The following is a 15,771-nucleotide window of genomic DNA, read 5'->3' on the forward strand; positions in this document are numbered from 1 at the left end:
TTCACCCTGCTGGATGCCACGGGCACCCGGGGCTGTGGGGTGGATAAAGGGGACCCTGCATTGTGAGGGGGCTGTGCTGGGGGTGTTGGGGACCCCACATCCATCCCCAGGCCACGATGTCGGTGTGTGTGCGTGCAGGGGCTGTGCGGGGGCTGCGGGGCTCGATGCTGTGTGAGGAGAGGGTGACGGATCCCAAATCCCCAAATCCCCCTGACCCTGCAGGGTGGAACTGGGGGGGCTGTGCTCCCCGGGGGGGGTTTGCTGTGGTCGGGGGTCCCCGGGGCGGATCGATCAGCCCGGGCTGGTGACAACACGCTGTTTGTTTAATGTCCCCGGGGGCTGCAGGAGCCGCAGCCGGGGCTCAGCTGTGCCTTTGGCGCTGCGGCCACACTGGGCTGATGGCGGCGGTCCCTGCCCCAGGCTCACCCGCAGAGCCAGGCTGGAGTGAGAGAGGGGTGCAGGGAGCCTGGGGTACCCCCAGGGCTCCCCAGGCTCTGCCCAGGCCGGGGTGGCCCTGGCTAAGGTGGCATCACATCTGTGGGCAAGGCACTGCGGTGTGAACAGTGCAGAGGATGGTGGGGTGGTGGGCGCTGTGGGCAGTGAGGTGGGCAGTGGGCACTGTGGACACTGTGGGCAGTGGGCACCCTGGGCAGTGTGGAGGGCAGCAGGGCGTGCTGGGCAGTGCAGCTGCTGCTTCATCTGCAGCAGAATCTGCCCTGCCAAGAAATTGCTGGATGGATCCAGGCCCCACCAGAGGCCTCGGCCATCCTGGGGTGCCCTCAGCAGAGAGAGGCAGATTTTGGGGGTAGGAGGAGACACACCCTGGACCCCGAGCCAGCACATTGGCCCAGGGTCAACTCATGGCCCTGCCTGGGATCCAGCCCTGGGGGACACCGGGTGCTGTGGGACAGTGACTGTCATGGTGCTGGAATGGAGTTGCAGCCCTGGCCCCGCTTTCCTGCACCCCTGGCCCCTGTTTCCCACAACCCCGGTCCCCCATTCCCGCAGCCCCGGCCCCCCATTCCCACAGCCCCGGCCCCCCATTCCCGCAGCCCCGGCCCCCCTTTCCCGCTGTCTCGCCGCTCTCTGGATGCAGGTGCGGCCCCGGCCCCTCCCCGCACGCTGCAGATCCCGGCGCCGCTGCGGCCCCGGCGCTCGGCCGACCCTGCCAGGAGCTGGGGGGAGCAGAGCTCAGCCCCCAGTCCATCAATCCCCCCGAATATCTCAGCCCTGACCCCCCCCGGAGAGCAGCCAGAGCTCCCCGGGTTCTTCCAGGGTGGGGGTCCCCCAAAGGAGGGGGCTCTGACTGGGCAATTGGGGGGTACCCACAGGTTTGGGGTGCTGGGGAGAGGGGATGGTGTTCCCCTGGAGGGGTGGAAGCCCCTGGCTGCCATTATCCCCTCCTGCCCCATCCTCCACGTCTGAGTCCTCGGGAAGGGCCGGGAGCCGCCTGTGCTCCCCCATCGCTGTCGCCATAGCAACAGCAGGCCGTGCTCATCCCGCATCCCGCATCCATTATCCTGCATCCCGCATCCATCCATCCATCCATCCATCCATCCATCCATCCATCCATCCATCCCCCCTCCCTCCTGTGGGGTCCTGCCTTCCACATCCCCAATCCTTCACCTCGCATCCCTCATCCCACACCCTTCACCCTGCACTCCCCATTCCCACATCCCTGATTCTGCAACCCTCACTCTGCATCCCATATTCTGCATCCTGCACTCATCCTCCCACACCCCTCACCTGCCACATTCCTGCATCCTTTGCCCTGCACTCCCAGTTCCCAAATCCCTCACCCTGCATCCCACATTCTGTATCCTGCACCCCTCACCTTCCACATTCCTGCATCCCACATTCTGTATCCTGCACCCCTCACCCTGCATTCCACATTCCTGCATCCTTCACCCTGATTTCCCCTTCACCACGTCCCTCATCCTGCATTCCCCATTCCCGCATCCCTGATCCTGCATCTCTCATCCTGCATCCCTCACCTTGCATTGCCACTTTCCCAAATCCCTCACCCTGCACCCCATATTCTGTATCTTGCACCCATCATCCCACACCCCTCACCCTGAATTCCCCATTCCTGCATCCCTGATCCTGCATTCCCTTTGCCCACATCCCACATCCTGCATTTCCCCATTTCTGCATCCCTCATCCTGCATTTCACATTCCTGCATCCTTCACCTTGCATCCCTCATCCCACACCCCTCACCCTGCATTCCCCATTCCCACATCCCTGATTCTGCATCCCTCATCCTTCTTCCCTCATCCTACATTTCACATTTCTGCAGCCCTCACCCTTCATTCCCCTTTCCCACACCCTTCATCCTGCATCCTTCACCCTGCATTCCTCACCCAGCATCCCTCACCCTCCCAAATCCCTCACCCTGCATTCCCCATTCCTGCCTCCCTCACTCTCTCCCCAATTCCCTCCTTGTCCACCCTCCATCCCTCATCCCCCACTTCCCCCTTCCTCTGCCCCCACCCTCTCCCATCCCCTCTGCCCAGGGTTATTTTTCTCCTGGGGGGAATTTTCAGCAGCTGCAGGGGGGATTCACACCCTGGGGGTCTTTGGGAATCTGGGTGGTGCCAGGGGGCACCCCCAGCAGGACCCATAGGGCAGGATTTGGGGTCCCCCACCGCTGTGGGGGTGAAGGAGCAGTTTGGGGGGCCGGGATGGCTCCTGGGGGTGTGCAGACATCGATGGGGGGGGCCTTGGGGGGTTCCTGTGTCCCATCAATGCCGGGGGTGCTGGGCCACCCAACAGGATTCATGAAAGCAGAAAGGCCCCAGGGAGCCGCCGTGGGGCAGATTTGGGGGCGTCAGAGCCGGGGAGGGGGCGATCTCTGCCCCCCTGACCCATTTTGTTGGGGGGATGTGGGGAGGGGGCAGCTGAGGGGAGGGAGGGGAGCCCCCATCCCCATTTCCCCCCTTTGCCGGCTCCCCCCGCTCACACGCGGCGCTCACGGAGGCTCCGCGGGGCTCCCGTTGCCATCAGGACCCTCTGGGGGGGCTCTGAGGGGTCCCCGACCCCCCCCCGGGTGTGACAGAGCCGTGAGTGCCCCCCCGGGCAGGTGCGAGGGGCGGCGGCGCTGCGGCAAAGGCGGATTTGGGGGGCTGGGGGCGGCTGGGGGGGGCTCAGAGGGGCTGGGAGGGTTTTGGGGGGGCACAGGAGGGCGGGGGGCCCCTGCAGGAGCCGCGGCTGCCCCCGGAGCCGGAGGGAGCGGAGCGGGAGAGGGTTGGGAGCGGGAGAAGACAAAAGCGAGACAAAGGGAGCGCGGAGCTCTGCGGAGGCTGCGGAGCGGGCGGGGGCTGGGGGGCCCTGCCCGGAGCCCCCCCTGAGCCGGGGCCGCCCCTCGGGGGGGGTTGGGGGCTCCGGCTCTCCCAGGGGTGCGGGTGTTGGGGTGCCGCGATCCCAGGTGGGGGCCAGGGGGCTCTGAGGGTCCCCCGGGTGCTGCCCACCCCCGACCCCCCCGCAGGCGCTGGAGGAGGTGAAGATGTCCGGCTCCATCGCCTCGTACGATCAGCTGGTGCGGCAGGTGGAGGCGCTGAAGAAGGAGAACAGCCACCTGCGGCGGGAGCTGGAGGACAACTCCAACCACCTGTCCAAGCTGGAAAATGAGACCTCGGACATGAAGGTGGGGACAGAGCCCGAAATGGGGGCGAGGCAGAGACCCCGAAATGGGAATGGGGCGGGTTCCATCCGCGTCTCCCCATCCTCAACATCTCCATCTCTGTTTCAGGAGGTCCTGAAGCACCTCCAGGGCAAGCTGGAGCAGGAGGCGCGGGTCATGGTGAGCTCGGGGCAGACGGAGGTGCTGGACCAGCTCAAAGGTTGGTGCTTGGGCAAGGTGGGGAAGGGGGGACCCCGCCAAGCCCGCCCTGACCCCGCTGTCCCCGTGGCCAGCCCTGCAGATGGACATCAGCAGCCTCTACAACCTCAAGTTCGCCCCGGAGGCGCCGAGCACCGGGCGCGGCCCCGAGGAGAGCCCGGCGGGCCCCGCCGCGCACCGGGACGGGCCCGGGGAGCTGGGCAGGGCCACGTTCCGCATGCTGGAGGAGCTGGACCGAGAGAGGTGATGGGGACAGAGGGACCGGGGGTTGTGCTGATCCTCTCGGGGTCCCTGCTGGTCACAGTGACCCCAAAAAAAGTTCCAAAGTCTCTTTTTCCCAGCCCGGCACTCGAATGAGTCAGAGCTCTTCATTTCTCGGTCTCAAGGTCGTTTATTTTATCTTATCTATAACAAAACTTCCACCCTGCCGAGGTCAGCCCAGCAAGACAGTTCCTGCCCCCAGGGCAGTGTTATGTCTTTATACTAAAATCTACATGTACAATGTTCACAATTACTTTCCAACACCTATCACCTATGTTGGACATGTAAACCATATGTAAATATTTATATTTGTATATTTATAATATTTTATTATTTATTATATTAATATTTATATATACATATTTACATATGTAAACCATTCTGTAAGTGACAACATCACAGCAGAAGATGGAGGCCAAGAAGAAGAAGAAGAAAGAGAAAGGCTGGACACACTCTGTTCCCTCCATTTTGCCTCCTGAACCCCCACACCAAAAACCCCAAAATCTCCTTTTCCACCCCGTGATAACTTCACTGTTATTCTACCTAAACTGTTGTGGCTTGCTGATCTTCATACAAGGTTGGTAATAATCAAACCCAGAGGTGTTTTGGGCTCTGTGCCAGGGTCTCTGAGTCCTCTGGCAGGGTCTTGGCAGTCCAGGACAGACAGAGGGATGTCCTGGATTCCGACACCACTGGAGCTTGTTGCTAAGGCCATTATTGATATTTGCCATTCTCAACTTGTGCCAACATCACAGCAGAAGATGGAGGCCAAGAAGAAGAAGGAGAAAGGCTGGACACACCCAGTTCCCTCCATCTTGCCTCCTGAACCCCCATTCTAAATCCCCAAAATGTCCTTTTCCACCCCATGATAACTTCACTAATATTCTACTTAAACTGTTGAGGCTTGCCGATCTTCATACAATGCTGGTAATAATCAAACCCAGAGGTGTTTTGGGCTCTGTGCCAGGGTCTCTGGGACATCCAGCGGGATGTCCTGGCTCCTGACACTCCCCCCCTCTCTCTGCAGGTGTTTCCTGCTGGGGGAGATCGAGAAGGAGGAGAAGGAGAAGGTCTGGTACTACTCGCAGCTGCAGAGCCTGGCCACGCGCCTGGACGAGCTGCCCCACGTGGAGACGGTGAGTGGGGGACCCCCCCCTGTGCCCCCACAGCTGCCCAGGCCCCGCCCCGCTCACGGCACCCCCCGTGTGCCCCCAGTTCTCCATGCAGATGGATCTGATCCGGCAGCAGCTGCAGTTCGAGGCGCAGCACATCCGCTCGCTGATGGAGGAGCGCTTCGGGACGGCCGATGAGATGGTGCAGAGGGCACAGGTGGGTCCTTCACCCCCAAACTGCTCCTGCTCTGCCTTTGGGGGGCCCCAGAATGATGGGCTCAACTCTGGGTGCCCTCACAAGCAGCTCTGGGGGCCCTACACCAGCTGTTCTCATCCTACACCAGTTCTTTACACCCTACACCAGCTCCTCACACCCCACACCAGCTCCTCACACCCCACACCAGCTCCTCACACCCTACTCCAGCTCCTTTCATCCTACACCAGCTCCTCACACCCTACTCCAGCTCCTCACACCCTACTCCAGCTCCTCACACCCTACTCCAGCTCCTCTCACCTTACAAAAGCTCCTCACACCCTACTCCAGCTCCTCATGCCCTGCACCAGTCCTTTACACCCTACACCAGTCCTTTACACCCTACTCCAGCTCCTTACACCCTACTCCAGCTCCTCACGTCTTACACCAGCTCCTCACACCCTACACCAGCTCATTGCATCCTACACCAGCCTTTCACACCCTACATCATCTCCCCACACCCTACTCCAGCTGCTCACACCCCGTTCTTTGCCCACCCACACCCCTGTGTTCCCGGGGGGTCCCAGCCCTGTCCAACGCCCCCTGTGCCCCCCAGATCCGGGCGTCCCGGCTGGAGCAGATCGACAAGGAGCTGATGGAGGCGCAGGACAAGGCGCAGCAGCCGGAGCCGCAGGTACTGGGGTGTCCCCGCTCCCTCTGGAGCCGGGAATGGGGGTGGAGGGGCCGGCCCGGCCCCCCCGCGCTGTCCCCACGCTGTCCCCACGGGCACAGCCGGGCTTTGTGCGCTCGGGCACCGTGAAATGGGCAGTTGCCATGGAGACCAGAAGTAGGCCATGGCGGGCGGGCGGGGGCTCCAGCAGCATCTGCTGCCACCAGGGTGGGCAGGCTGCCATCATCATCGGCATCGGCATTGCCATCGCCGTGGGCTGCCATCGACACGGGCCCAGTGTCACCCACAGCTCCACCACCATTGTCATGGGCTGCCATCGACACGGGCCCAGTGTCACACACAGCCTTGCCGCTGTCATTGTCCCACTGTCACCAACAGCCCTGCCACTGTCACCATCACAGCCCTGCCATTGCCATTGTCCCACTGTCACCCATAGCTCCACCACCACCACCATCATCATCATCATCATCATCGTCATGGGATGCCATCGACATGGGCCTAGTGTCACACACATGGGATGCCATCGACACAGGCCCAGTGTCACACACAGCCTCGCCGCTGTCATTGTCGCACTGTCACCAACAGCCCTGCCAATGTCACCATCACAGGATGCCATTGCCATTGTCCCACTGTCACCATCACAGCCCTGCCATTGCCATTGTCCCACTGTCACCCACAGCTCCACCACCATCATCATCGTCGTCATCATGGGCTGCCATCACCATCGCCACGCTGTCACCCACTGCCCCACCATTGCCACAGACCAACTGCCACCCCCCAAATCTCCACCATTGTCACCATTACACGCTGCCATAGCCCCTGTCCCACTGTCACCCACAGCTCTGTAATTGTCACCATCACAGGTTGCCATCACCATTGCCACACTGTCACCCACTGCCCCAGCATTGCCACAGACCCACTGTCCCCCCCAAATCTCCACCATTGTCACCATCACAGCCCTGCCATCACCATTTTCCCACTGTCACCCACAGCCCTGCCGTTGTCACCATCACAGGCTGCCACCGTCATTGTCCCACTGTCACTCACAGCCCTGCCATCACCATTGTCCCACTGTCACCCACAGCCCTGCCATTGTCACCATCACAGGCTGCCATCACCATTGTCCCACTGCCACCCACAGCGCTGCCATCAGCACGGTCCCATCATCACCCTCCTCCCACCATCACCACGGCCCCACATGGCAGCACCCACGGCTCCCATCACCCCCAGACACCCCCAGATCCTCCCGGCCCCCGTTTCCCACCCCACAGGCTCAGCCCCAGCCCCCTCCCCGCCGCCCACCCACGCTCTCCCTTCCCTGAGCTGCAGCAGCGCCCCCCCATCCCCATCATCCCCGATTTTAGCTCCAAACCCCCCCTGGCTCTGACGGAAACAGACTGGGGACCTCAGGGGGCGGCAGGAAAGCGGGGAGGGGCAGGGCATGGAGGGGGCGAGGGCTCTGCAATGCAGCCCCCCCCCACCTGCCCCCTCCTCTGCAGCTCTGCGGGAAGGTCCCGGGCGTGGAGGGGGACGGCAGCCTGGACCCCCCGACCCACCCCGAGGAGGGCGGCAACACCAAGGTGAGGAGCACGGCGAGGGTGGGCTGGGACCGCGGTGGGGCTGAGCTGAGCCCGTGCTGTGCCGCCCGCAGGTGGAGGTGGTGTTCTGGCTGCTGTCCATGCTGGCCACGCGCGACAAGGAGGACATGTCCCGCACGCTGCTGGCCATGTCCAGCTCGCAGGAGAGCTGCCTGGCCATGCGCAAGTCGGGCTGCCTGCCGCTGCTCATCCAGATCCTGCACGATTCCGACGGCGAGCCGGGGCCCCCCGAGAGCCCCATGGGCGCCAAGGACGCCCGCATGAGAGCCAACGCCGCCCTGCACAACATCGTCTTCTCGCAGCCCGACGAGGGCCAGGCCAAGAAGGAGATGAGGGTGCTGCACGTCCTGGAGCAGATCCGCTCCTACTCGGAGACCTGCTGGGACTGGCTGCAGATGCAGAGCAGGGAAGGGGGACGGGGCCCCGAGGGTGCTGGTACGGCCTGGCCATGGGTGCTGGGAGGGACTGGGAGGGACTGGGAGGGACTGGGAGCATGGTGTGTGCCTGACCCTCATCCCCCCGCAGTGCCAGTGCCCATCGAGCCGCAGATCTGCCAGGCCACCTGTGCCATCATGAAGCTCTCCTTCGACGAGGAGTACCGGCGGGCCATGAACGAGCTGGGTGAGTGTAGGGAGGCAGCTCCTTCCCTCTGCACCGCCCCAGACGGGCTGCTGGAGGTGGGGGAATCCAAAACAACCCCCTCCTCGTCCCACAGGTGGGCTGCAGGCCGTGGCCGAGCTGCTGCAGGTGGATTACGAGATGCACAAGATGACCAACGACCCCCTGAACCTGGCGCTGCGACGCTACGCGGGGATGGCCCTCACCAACCTCACCTTCGGGGATGTGGTCAACAAGGTGGGGAGGGCGGTTTGGAGGGCATCACCAGGGTCTGAGGGGGAAATCAGCAGGGTCTGGGGGTCGCAGCATCACCCTCACCATCCTCATCCTCCCCGCAGGCCACGCTGTGCTCCCGCCGGGGCTGCATGGAGGCCATCGTGGCTCAGCTGGGCTCCGACAGCGAGGAGCTGCACCAGGTGGGTGCTGCTGGGGCTCCCTGGGGTGGGGGACAGGTAAGGGGATATTGGAAAAAGGCTCCCAATATTAGCAGTTGGATAGTGCCTGGGCCAGTCTGACCCTCGCTGCTGGGCCAAAGGCAGCAACTGCGGTGTATCACCCCAGAGATACCTTGGCCTGCTGGTGGTTGCAGCTGGGCACTGAACAAGTCCAGGCTTGTTGGAACTCCATTTACCTCAGGAGGAATAGCTTCAGGCGATGGTGAAGAGAAAAAGGAGAGGATTCTGCTGGAGGGTTTAATGTCCAGAGGTTTATTCCATGGTTACAGAGGTCTGAACGTGAGCAACTGCTCCAACAGAATGTCGGCCGCATGGTCTGATGACCTTTTTAAGCTCAGGGACAGGGGGAGGGGAGGTACAGGTGAGCCACCAACCAGGTGAGAGGGGCAGGGTCTCAAGGGACGAGGGACACCCAGACAGGCCAATGACCCCCAGGCCTGAGGGGCATCCTTTGAACTTGACCAACCACACGTCGCCTTGCTGGAATGTTAAGCCTGATTGACAGGACTCACTCAGCATGGGGGCAAGGGGGAAGGGAGAGAGGTATAGGCACACCTGGGGGGATGACCTGGAAGGCCAAAATGGGACATTACAGCACACCACAACAAGGGGACAGTCCCTGTGCCCACTCACCCCTCTCTGCCTCTCCAGGTGGTCTCCAGCATCCTGAGGAACCTCTCCTGGCGCGCTGACATCAACAGCAAGAAGGTGCTGCGGGAGGTGGGCAGCGTCACGGGGCTGATGCGCTGTGCCCTGCATGCTGGCAAGGTGAGCCTGGGGTGGTGACAGTGACCACAGACAGACCTGGCAGGGCTCTGTGTGCCCCTGGGGTGGGTGACAGCAGGCACAGGGTGACAGGACAGGGCTGACAGGAGTTTTGTGTCCCCTCCCGGGGCAGGAGTCAACGCTGAAGAGCGTCCTGAGCGCGCTGTGGAACCTCTCGGCGCACAGCACGGAGAACAAGGCGGCCATCTGCAGCGTGGAGGGGGCCCTGGGCTTCCTGGTCAGCACCCTCACCTACAAGTGCCAGAGCAACTCCCTGGCCATCATCGAGAGTGGCGGTGGCATCCTCAGGAACGTCTCCAGCCTCGTTGCCACACGGGAGGATTACAGGTGAGGGGCACTGCGGGGTGGGGCCGCACCTGAGGGACCTAGGGCACCACGGACCAAGGGATGGCACTGGGGTTAGGATGGGAATGGGGGATCTCAGGCTCCATGGACCCCAGGATGGCATCGGGGGATGATATGGCTGCAGGTACACGGGGGATGGAGATGGAGGACCCTGGGCACCAAGAGTGGTGTTGGAGGATGCAATGGCTGGGGGGTGCTGCAGGATCAGGGGCACTGCAGCCCCCAGGGACAGCACTGGGGGGATGCCATGGCTGGCCAGGGGTGGGGTCACCTTGCTCCCCTGGGATGGGGCAGGGAGCAGGTCCAGGACCACCCTGACAGCCGGGGCGGTGTCCCCTCTGTCCCACAGGCAGGTGCTCCGGGACCACAACTGCCTGCAGACGCTGCTGCAGCACCTGCGCTCGCACAGCCTGACCATCGTCAGCAACGCCTGCGGAACCCTCTGGAACCTGTCAGCCCGCAGCCCCCGCGACCAGGAGCTGCTGTGGGACCTGGGGGCCGTCAGCATGCTCCGCAACCTCATCCACTCCAAGCACAAGATGATCGCCATGGGCAGCGCGGCCGCGCTGCGCAACCTCCTCACCAACCGGCCCCCCAAGTACAAGGACGCGGCCGTGGTGTCGCCGGGCTCCTGCATGCCCTCGCTCTACATGCGCAAGCAGAAGGCGCTGGAGGCCGAGCTGGACGCCAAACACCTGGCTGAGACCTTCGACACCATGGAGAAGCAGAGCCTGAAGGGGCAGAGCGCCAAGAAGCCGATGCGGCATATGGAGAGCCTGGTGAAGGATTACGCCTCCGACTCCGGCTGCTTTGACGATGATGAAGTGCCCAACATCTCCACGGGCGTGGAGACGGCCAGCGCCTCCGTGCTCTCCATGTTCCTCAACTCCTCCTTCCTGCAGGGCCAGGCGCTGCCGCGGGCGCTGGCCCAGCGGCGCTGCCCGGAGCCGGAGAAGGACGGCAGCGGGAAGGCGGCCGAGCCCAAGAAGGTGCCGCTGCCGGAGGACGACGTCTCGCTGGCCGCCGAGAAGTTGGCCAACAAGATCTCCAGCACGGTGGCCAAGATCGACAAGCTGGTGGAGGACATCTCCACCATGCACAACTCCTCGGACGACAGCTTCAGCCTCAGCTCCGAGGATCACTGCCTGGACTGGCAGTACGGCCCCGAGGACGGGCACGAGGCGCGCGCCCAGTCCTGCTCGCCGTGCCGGCTGTCGGACGCCGGTGGCTTCGCCAAGCGGGAGAGCCTGAGCCGGGCTCACACCCTGCTGAGGCTGAAGACGGCCTACACCAGCCTGTCCACCGACAGCCTCAACAGCGGCAGCACCAGCGATGGCTACTGCACCAAGGAGCACATGAAGCCCTGCCCCAGGGCCGCCTTCCTGGATTACCGTGACGAGCTGCAGCGCTACCAGAAGCGGCCCAGCAGGCTCGACCTCAAGAGCATCCTGGGCAAACCAGAGCGGGCTGAGCCCCCCGAGCCAGACAAACCTGAGCAGCAGGACCTGCCTGAACGGGCCAAGAAGGTGGTGACTTTCCCCAGCCCCAAGGTGCCGGAGAAGGAGACGGAGTGGAAGAAGGAGGTGGGCACCAAGCCCCCCACTGACCCCCACGTTCGCACCATCAAGCTGTCTCCATCCTACCAGCACGTCCCCATGCTTGAGACCCTGGCCAAGAGCAGCACGGCTGCTGGCCACCAGCCCTCCCTCCTGGGCAGGAAGCAAGCCTGGCTCCCCCCAGCCCTGCTGCAGGCAGCCGAGCCCCTGAGCAAGATCCCGGAGAAGCTGCCGGCCCAGCCACCGGCCTCGGCAGAGCAGGAGTCGGTGCAGAAGTACTCGGTGGAGGACACCCCAATCTGCTTCTCCCGGTGCAGCTCCCTGTCCTCCCTCTCCTCGGCAGACAACGTGCTGGACGGGCAGAGCCACAGCGAGAACGACCTGGATAGTGACTCCTCCCTGGAAATCCTGGAGATGGAGGAAGGGGAGGAGGATGGGAGGCAGGAGAAGGAGAAGGCGGCGGATCCAGGTCCCACCACGCCGGTGGGGATCTCCCAGCCCATCACCATCCCCTTCCCGAAGCGCGACAAGGTTTTCCTGCGGGAGGCCTCGCCCTCGCGCCAGGAGGACCTGACGCCCTCGAGCTCCTCGGAGAATTACATCCAGGAGACGCCGCTGGTGATGAGCCGCTGCAGCTCCGTCAGCTCCCTGGGCAGCTTCGAGAGCCCCTCCATCGCCAGCTCCATCCAGAGCGACCCGTGCAGCGAGATGATCAGCGGCACCATCAGCCCCAGCGAGCTGCCCGACAGCCCCGGGCAGACCATGCCCCCCAGCCGCAGCAAGACGCCGCTCTTCGAGCTGGGCTGCCAGCCCGAGAAGGAGACCAGCCAGTTCAACATCCAGTGGGAGAACAACGTCAAGAAGTTCATGGAGATCACCGACTTCAAGGAGCGCTTCCAGCTGCCGCAGGACCTGGACTCCATGGTTTACTTCACGGTGGAGAAACCCAACGAGAACTTCTCGTGCGCCTCCAGCCTGAGCGCCCTGCCCCTCCACGAGCACTACGTGCAGAAGGACGTGGAGCTCAAGCTGATCCCCACGTTCCCGGAGAAGAACAGCCTGAACTTCGCGGCTCACGAGAAGAGGGAGGAGCGGCGGGAGGAGCGGTACCTGGAGGGCCGGCGAAGGGCCGAGCGCCCCGAGCCCCCCGACGACGACGACATCGAGATCCTCAAGGAGTGCATCAGCTCGGCCATGCCCTCCCGCTTCCGCAAGGTCAAGACCTCGCTGCTGTCGGGGCAGGTGCTGCACCCGCAGACCAAGAAGCCGCTGCACGTCCCCGTGTACATGCTGGTGCCGGCCCACAGCCACCCCGGCGTCCCCAAGCACCTGCGAGCCGCCGCCCGCGACCTCTTCAAGGACGACGACTCCTTCACCGACTCGGCCGACGGGACCCCCGTCAACTTCTCCAGCGCCGCCTCGCTGAGCGACGAGACGCTGCGGTACCCGGCGGGCGAGGAGGCCGAGCACCCCCTGGGCGAGCGGCGCCGCCAGCCCGGCCCCATCCCGGCCCGCAGAGCCGCCTCCGGCAGCTCGGCCCCCGCTCGCCTCGGCTCCGCCGCGAAGGGCAAAGCGGGGCCGGGCCGCGGGGAGGGAAAGCGGGGCCAGACCCCAGCAAAGGGCACGGCCAGCCTGGAGCTGGGGGCGGGCAGGGCCAGCGGAGCCCCCGGGAGGAAGGATGAGGCTCTGGAGGATGGCATGGTGTTCCAGTCGCTGTGCCACACCACGCCGACGGAGGAAGCCGTCTACTGCTTCTACGACCCGGATTTGGACGAGCTGCCCGAGGCGGGCAGGGATGGTTCCAGCAGCAGAGCCCAGCCCGGCCGGGCAACACGGAGGGAGCGCTGGGGAGGCTCTGTCCCCCAAAAGGACCCCGATCCCGGCCCTCGTCAGGCCAAGACGAAGCCTCAAAACAACCTGATCGCCGACGAGACGCCGCCGTGCTACTCCCTGAGCTCCTCCATGAGCTCCCTGAGCGATGCCAACCTCTCCGAGGGCGAGGAGCGGGGCCAGCCCTGCGGCAAAGCCGCCTGGCCGCGGGCAGCAGCAGCGGGGCAGGCGCAGGGGGGCTCGCCCAGCTCCCCCAGCCTCAACTCGGAGGATGATCTGCTGCAGAAATGCATCGGCTCGGCCATGCCCAAGCGCCGGCGGCCCGCGGCCCGCCGCAGGCTGGTGGAGAGAAAGCAGAAGCCGCCGGGAGCCGCAGGGAGGGAGCGGAAAGGCGAGGCCAGGCATCACCCCGAGGAGGAGGCCGGTTCTGACCGGGGTTCCGACCTGGACAGCGTGGAGTGGCAAGCCATCCAGGAGGGAGCCAACTCCATCGTCACCTGGCTGCACCAGGCGGCCGCCTCGCTGTCCCGGGAGCCTTCCTCCGAGTCCGACTCCATCCTGTCCTTCATGTCGGGGCTCTCGGTGGGCTCCACGCTGCAGCTCTCGCTGGGCAGGCAGGAGAAGCAGCGGCCCAGCAGCGCCTCGGGCCGGGACGCGGCGCGGAGGGAGCACAGCAAGGGCCGTCCGGAGCGCAAGGACGCGCCCGGTGCCCGTCCCGCCGGCCGCGCCAGCTCCAGGGCGGAGCGGAGCCCGGCGCCCGCCAAGCCGGTGCCCAACCTGCCCGTGGTGTTCCGCGGCAGGACCGTCATCTACATGCCCAGCCTGGCCAAAGACGCCCCCAGCCCACGAGCCACGCCCAAGAAAACCCCCGCGGCCAAGCCCGAGGCGCCGCCGGCCAAGAACCTCTCGCTGAGCCAGCAGCGCTCGCGGAGCCTGCACCGCCTGGGCAAAGCCCCCGAAACCGCGGAGCTGGCGCTGCCCAAGAGGAGCACGACCCCGCCGGCCCGCATCGGCAAAGGTCCCCCCTCCTCGGGCTCCTCCCGCACCTCCACGCCCTCCCAGCACGCCCCCAAGAAGCTGCCGTCGCCCTCGCAGGTCACCAAACAGAGCGGCCCGGCCGCGGGCAAGGCGAGCGGCTCCTCCTCCCCGCCGGGACCCCCGGCCCGAGCCCCGGCCCCCAAATCCCCGGCTCCCAAGCAGTCCAAGACGCAGAAGTCTCCCGTGCGCATCCCGTTCATGCAGAAGCCCAGCAGGAAGGTGCTGCCGGGCCGGGCGGCCATGCCGGTGCTGGAGGAGCAGGTCGATAGCTCCAAGGCTCGGCCCGGGGCGCCGGGGGGCAGCCGGCTCAACCTGGTGCGGATGTCATCGGCCCGCTCCAGCGGCAGCGACTCGGACCGCTCCGGCTTCCTGCGCCAGCTCACCTTCATCAAGGAATCCTCGAGCCTGCTGCTGCGCCACCGCTCCGAGCTGTCCCCGGCCCCTCCGGCCACCTCGCTGCCTCGCCGGGGCTCCCCCCAGCGCAGCCGAGCCGCGCTCCCGGCCGTGTTCCTCTGCTCCTCCCGCTGCGACGAGCTCAAGGCGGCCAAAGCGGCCACCCCGGGCCAGCGGCCGCTCATCCCCAGAGCCCAGCCCGGCGGCAAAGCCACGGCCGGGGCCAAACCTCCGCGCCGGACCAGCTCCGAGAGCCCGTCCCGGCTGCCGGTGAAGAGCAGCGCGCCCGCGGCCGAGCCTTTCAAGCGCTACTCATCCTCGCCCAACATCAGCGTGGCCCGGCGGGCGGCCAGCCCGTCCTCCGTGCGCTCCGAGGCACCGGCGGCGGCGCGGCGGCGGCAGAACGAGCCCGCAGCTCCCGGGGCGCCGCCGGGAAAGCCGCCGGTGGTAGTGATGAAGGGCACGTGGCGGAGGATCCGCGACGAGGACATCCCGCACATCCTCAAGAGCACGCTGCCCTCCTCCGCGCTGCCGCTGGCGGGCTCCGCCGACGAGGAGCCCCCCGGCACCCCCGGCACGGCCAGGAAAACGAGCGACGCCGTGGTGCAGACCGAGGATTTCGCCACGTCCAAGACCAACTCCAGCACCTCTCCCACGCTGGAGAGCCGCGAGGGACCCCCGCACCCCCGCGCCACCGGGGACGGAGAAGCCCCCGCGCCCGCCAAGGCCGCCCTGCCCATCTCGTTCGGGCACGAAGCGCCCGCCGGGAGCTTCCCCGGCAGCCGGCACGGCTCCCCCAGCAAGGCCGCCCGTGTCACCCCCTTCAACTACGTGCCCAGCCCCATGGCGGTGACGGCGGAGGCCGACAAGGCGGTGGAGAAAATCCAAGCTTGATGATGCCCCAGTGAGGGTCGTGTGACGCCCCCAGCCCCACGGGAGCTGGCCAGGGCTGTGTTTGGGACACATGTGGGACAGCTGGGGACCAGAATCACCCCAACCTGCTGCTGGCCTCATCTGGGGGCTTGCTGTGCTGAAGCATCACCATTCCCAGCAGAA

At 65.1% G+C, this 15,771-nt stretch overlaps 1 protein-coding gene across 1 annotated transcript; it reads left to right on the plus strand.

Moving 5' to 3' along the window:
- The first annotated feature begins 3,488 nt into the window (after window positions 1-3,488).
- APC2 (APC regulator of WNT signaling pathway 2) lies at window positions 3,489-15,675 on the plus strand. Its single transcript, XM_058820846.1, has 14 exons — window positions 3,489-3,644; window positions 3,750-3,840; window positions 3,914-4,082; window positions 5,128-5,236; window positions 5,316-5,429; window positions 6,022-6,099; window positions 7,596-7,676; window positions 7,748-8,129; window positions 8,220-8,315; window positions 8,410-8,549; window positions 8,651-8,728; window positions 9,419-9,535; window positions 9,666-9,880; window positions 10,248-15,675. The coding sequence occupies exons 1-14, from the start codon at window positions 3,504-3,506 to the stop codon at window positions 15,607-15,609; spliced, it is 7,173 nt and encodes a 2,390-aa protein (XP_058676829.1). The 5' UTR covers window positions 3,489-3,503; the 3' UTR covers window positions 15,610-15,675.
- The last annotated feature ends 96 nt before the right edge of the window (window positions 15,676-15,771 follow it).

This window comes from Ammospiza caudacuta, chromosome 28, assembly GCF_027887145.1.
Source record: "Ammospiza caudacuta isolate bAmmCau1 chromosome 28, bAmmCau1.pri, whole genome shotgun sequence".
NCBI lineage: Eukaryota > Metazoa > Chordata > Aves > Passeriformes > Passerellidae > Ammospiza > Ammospiza caudacuta.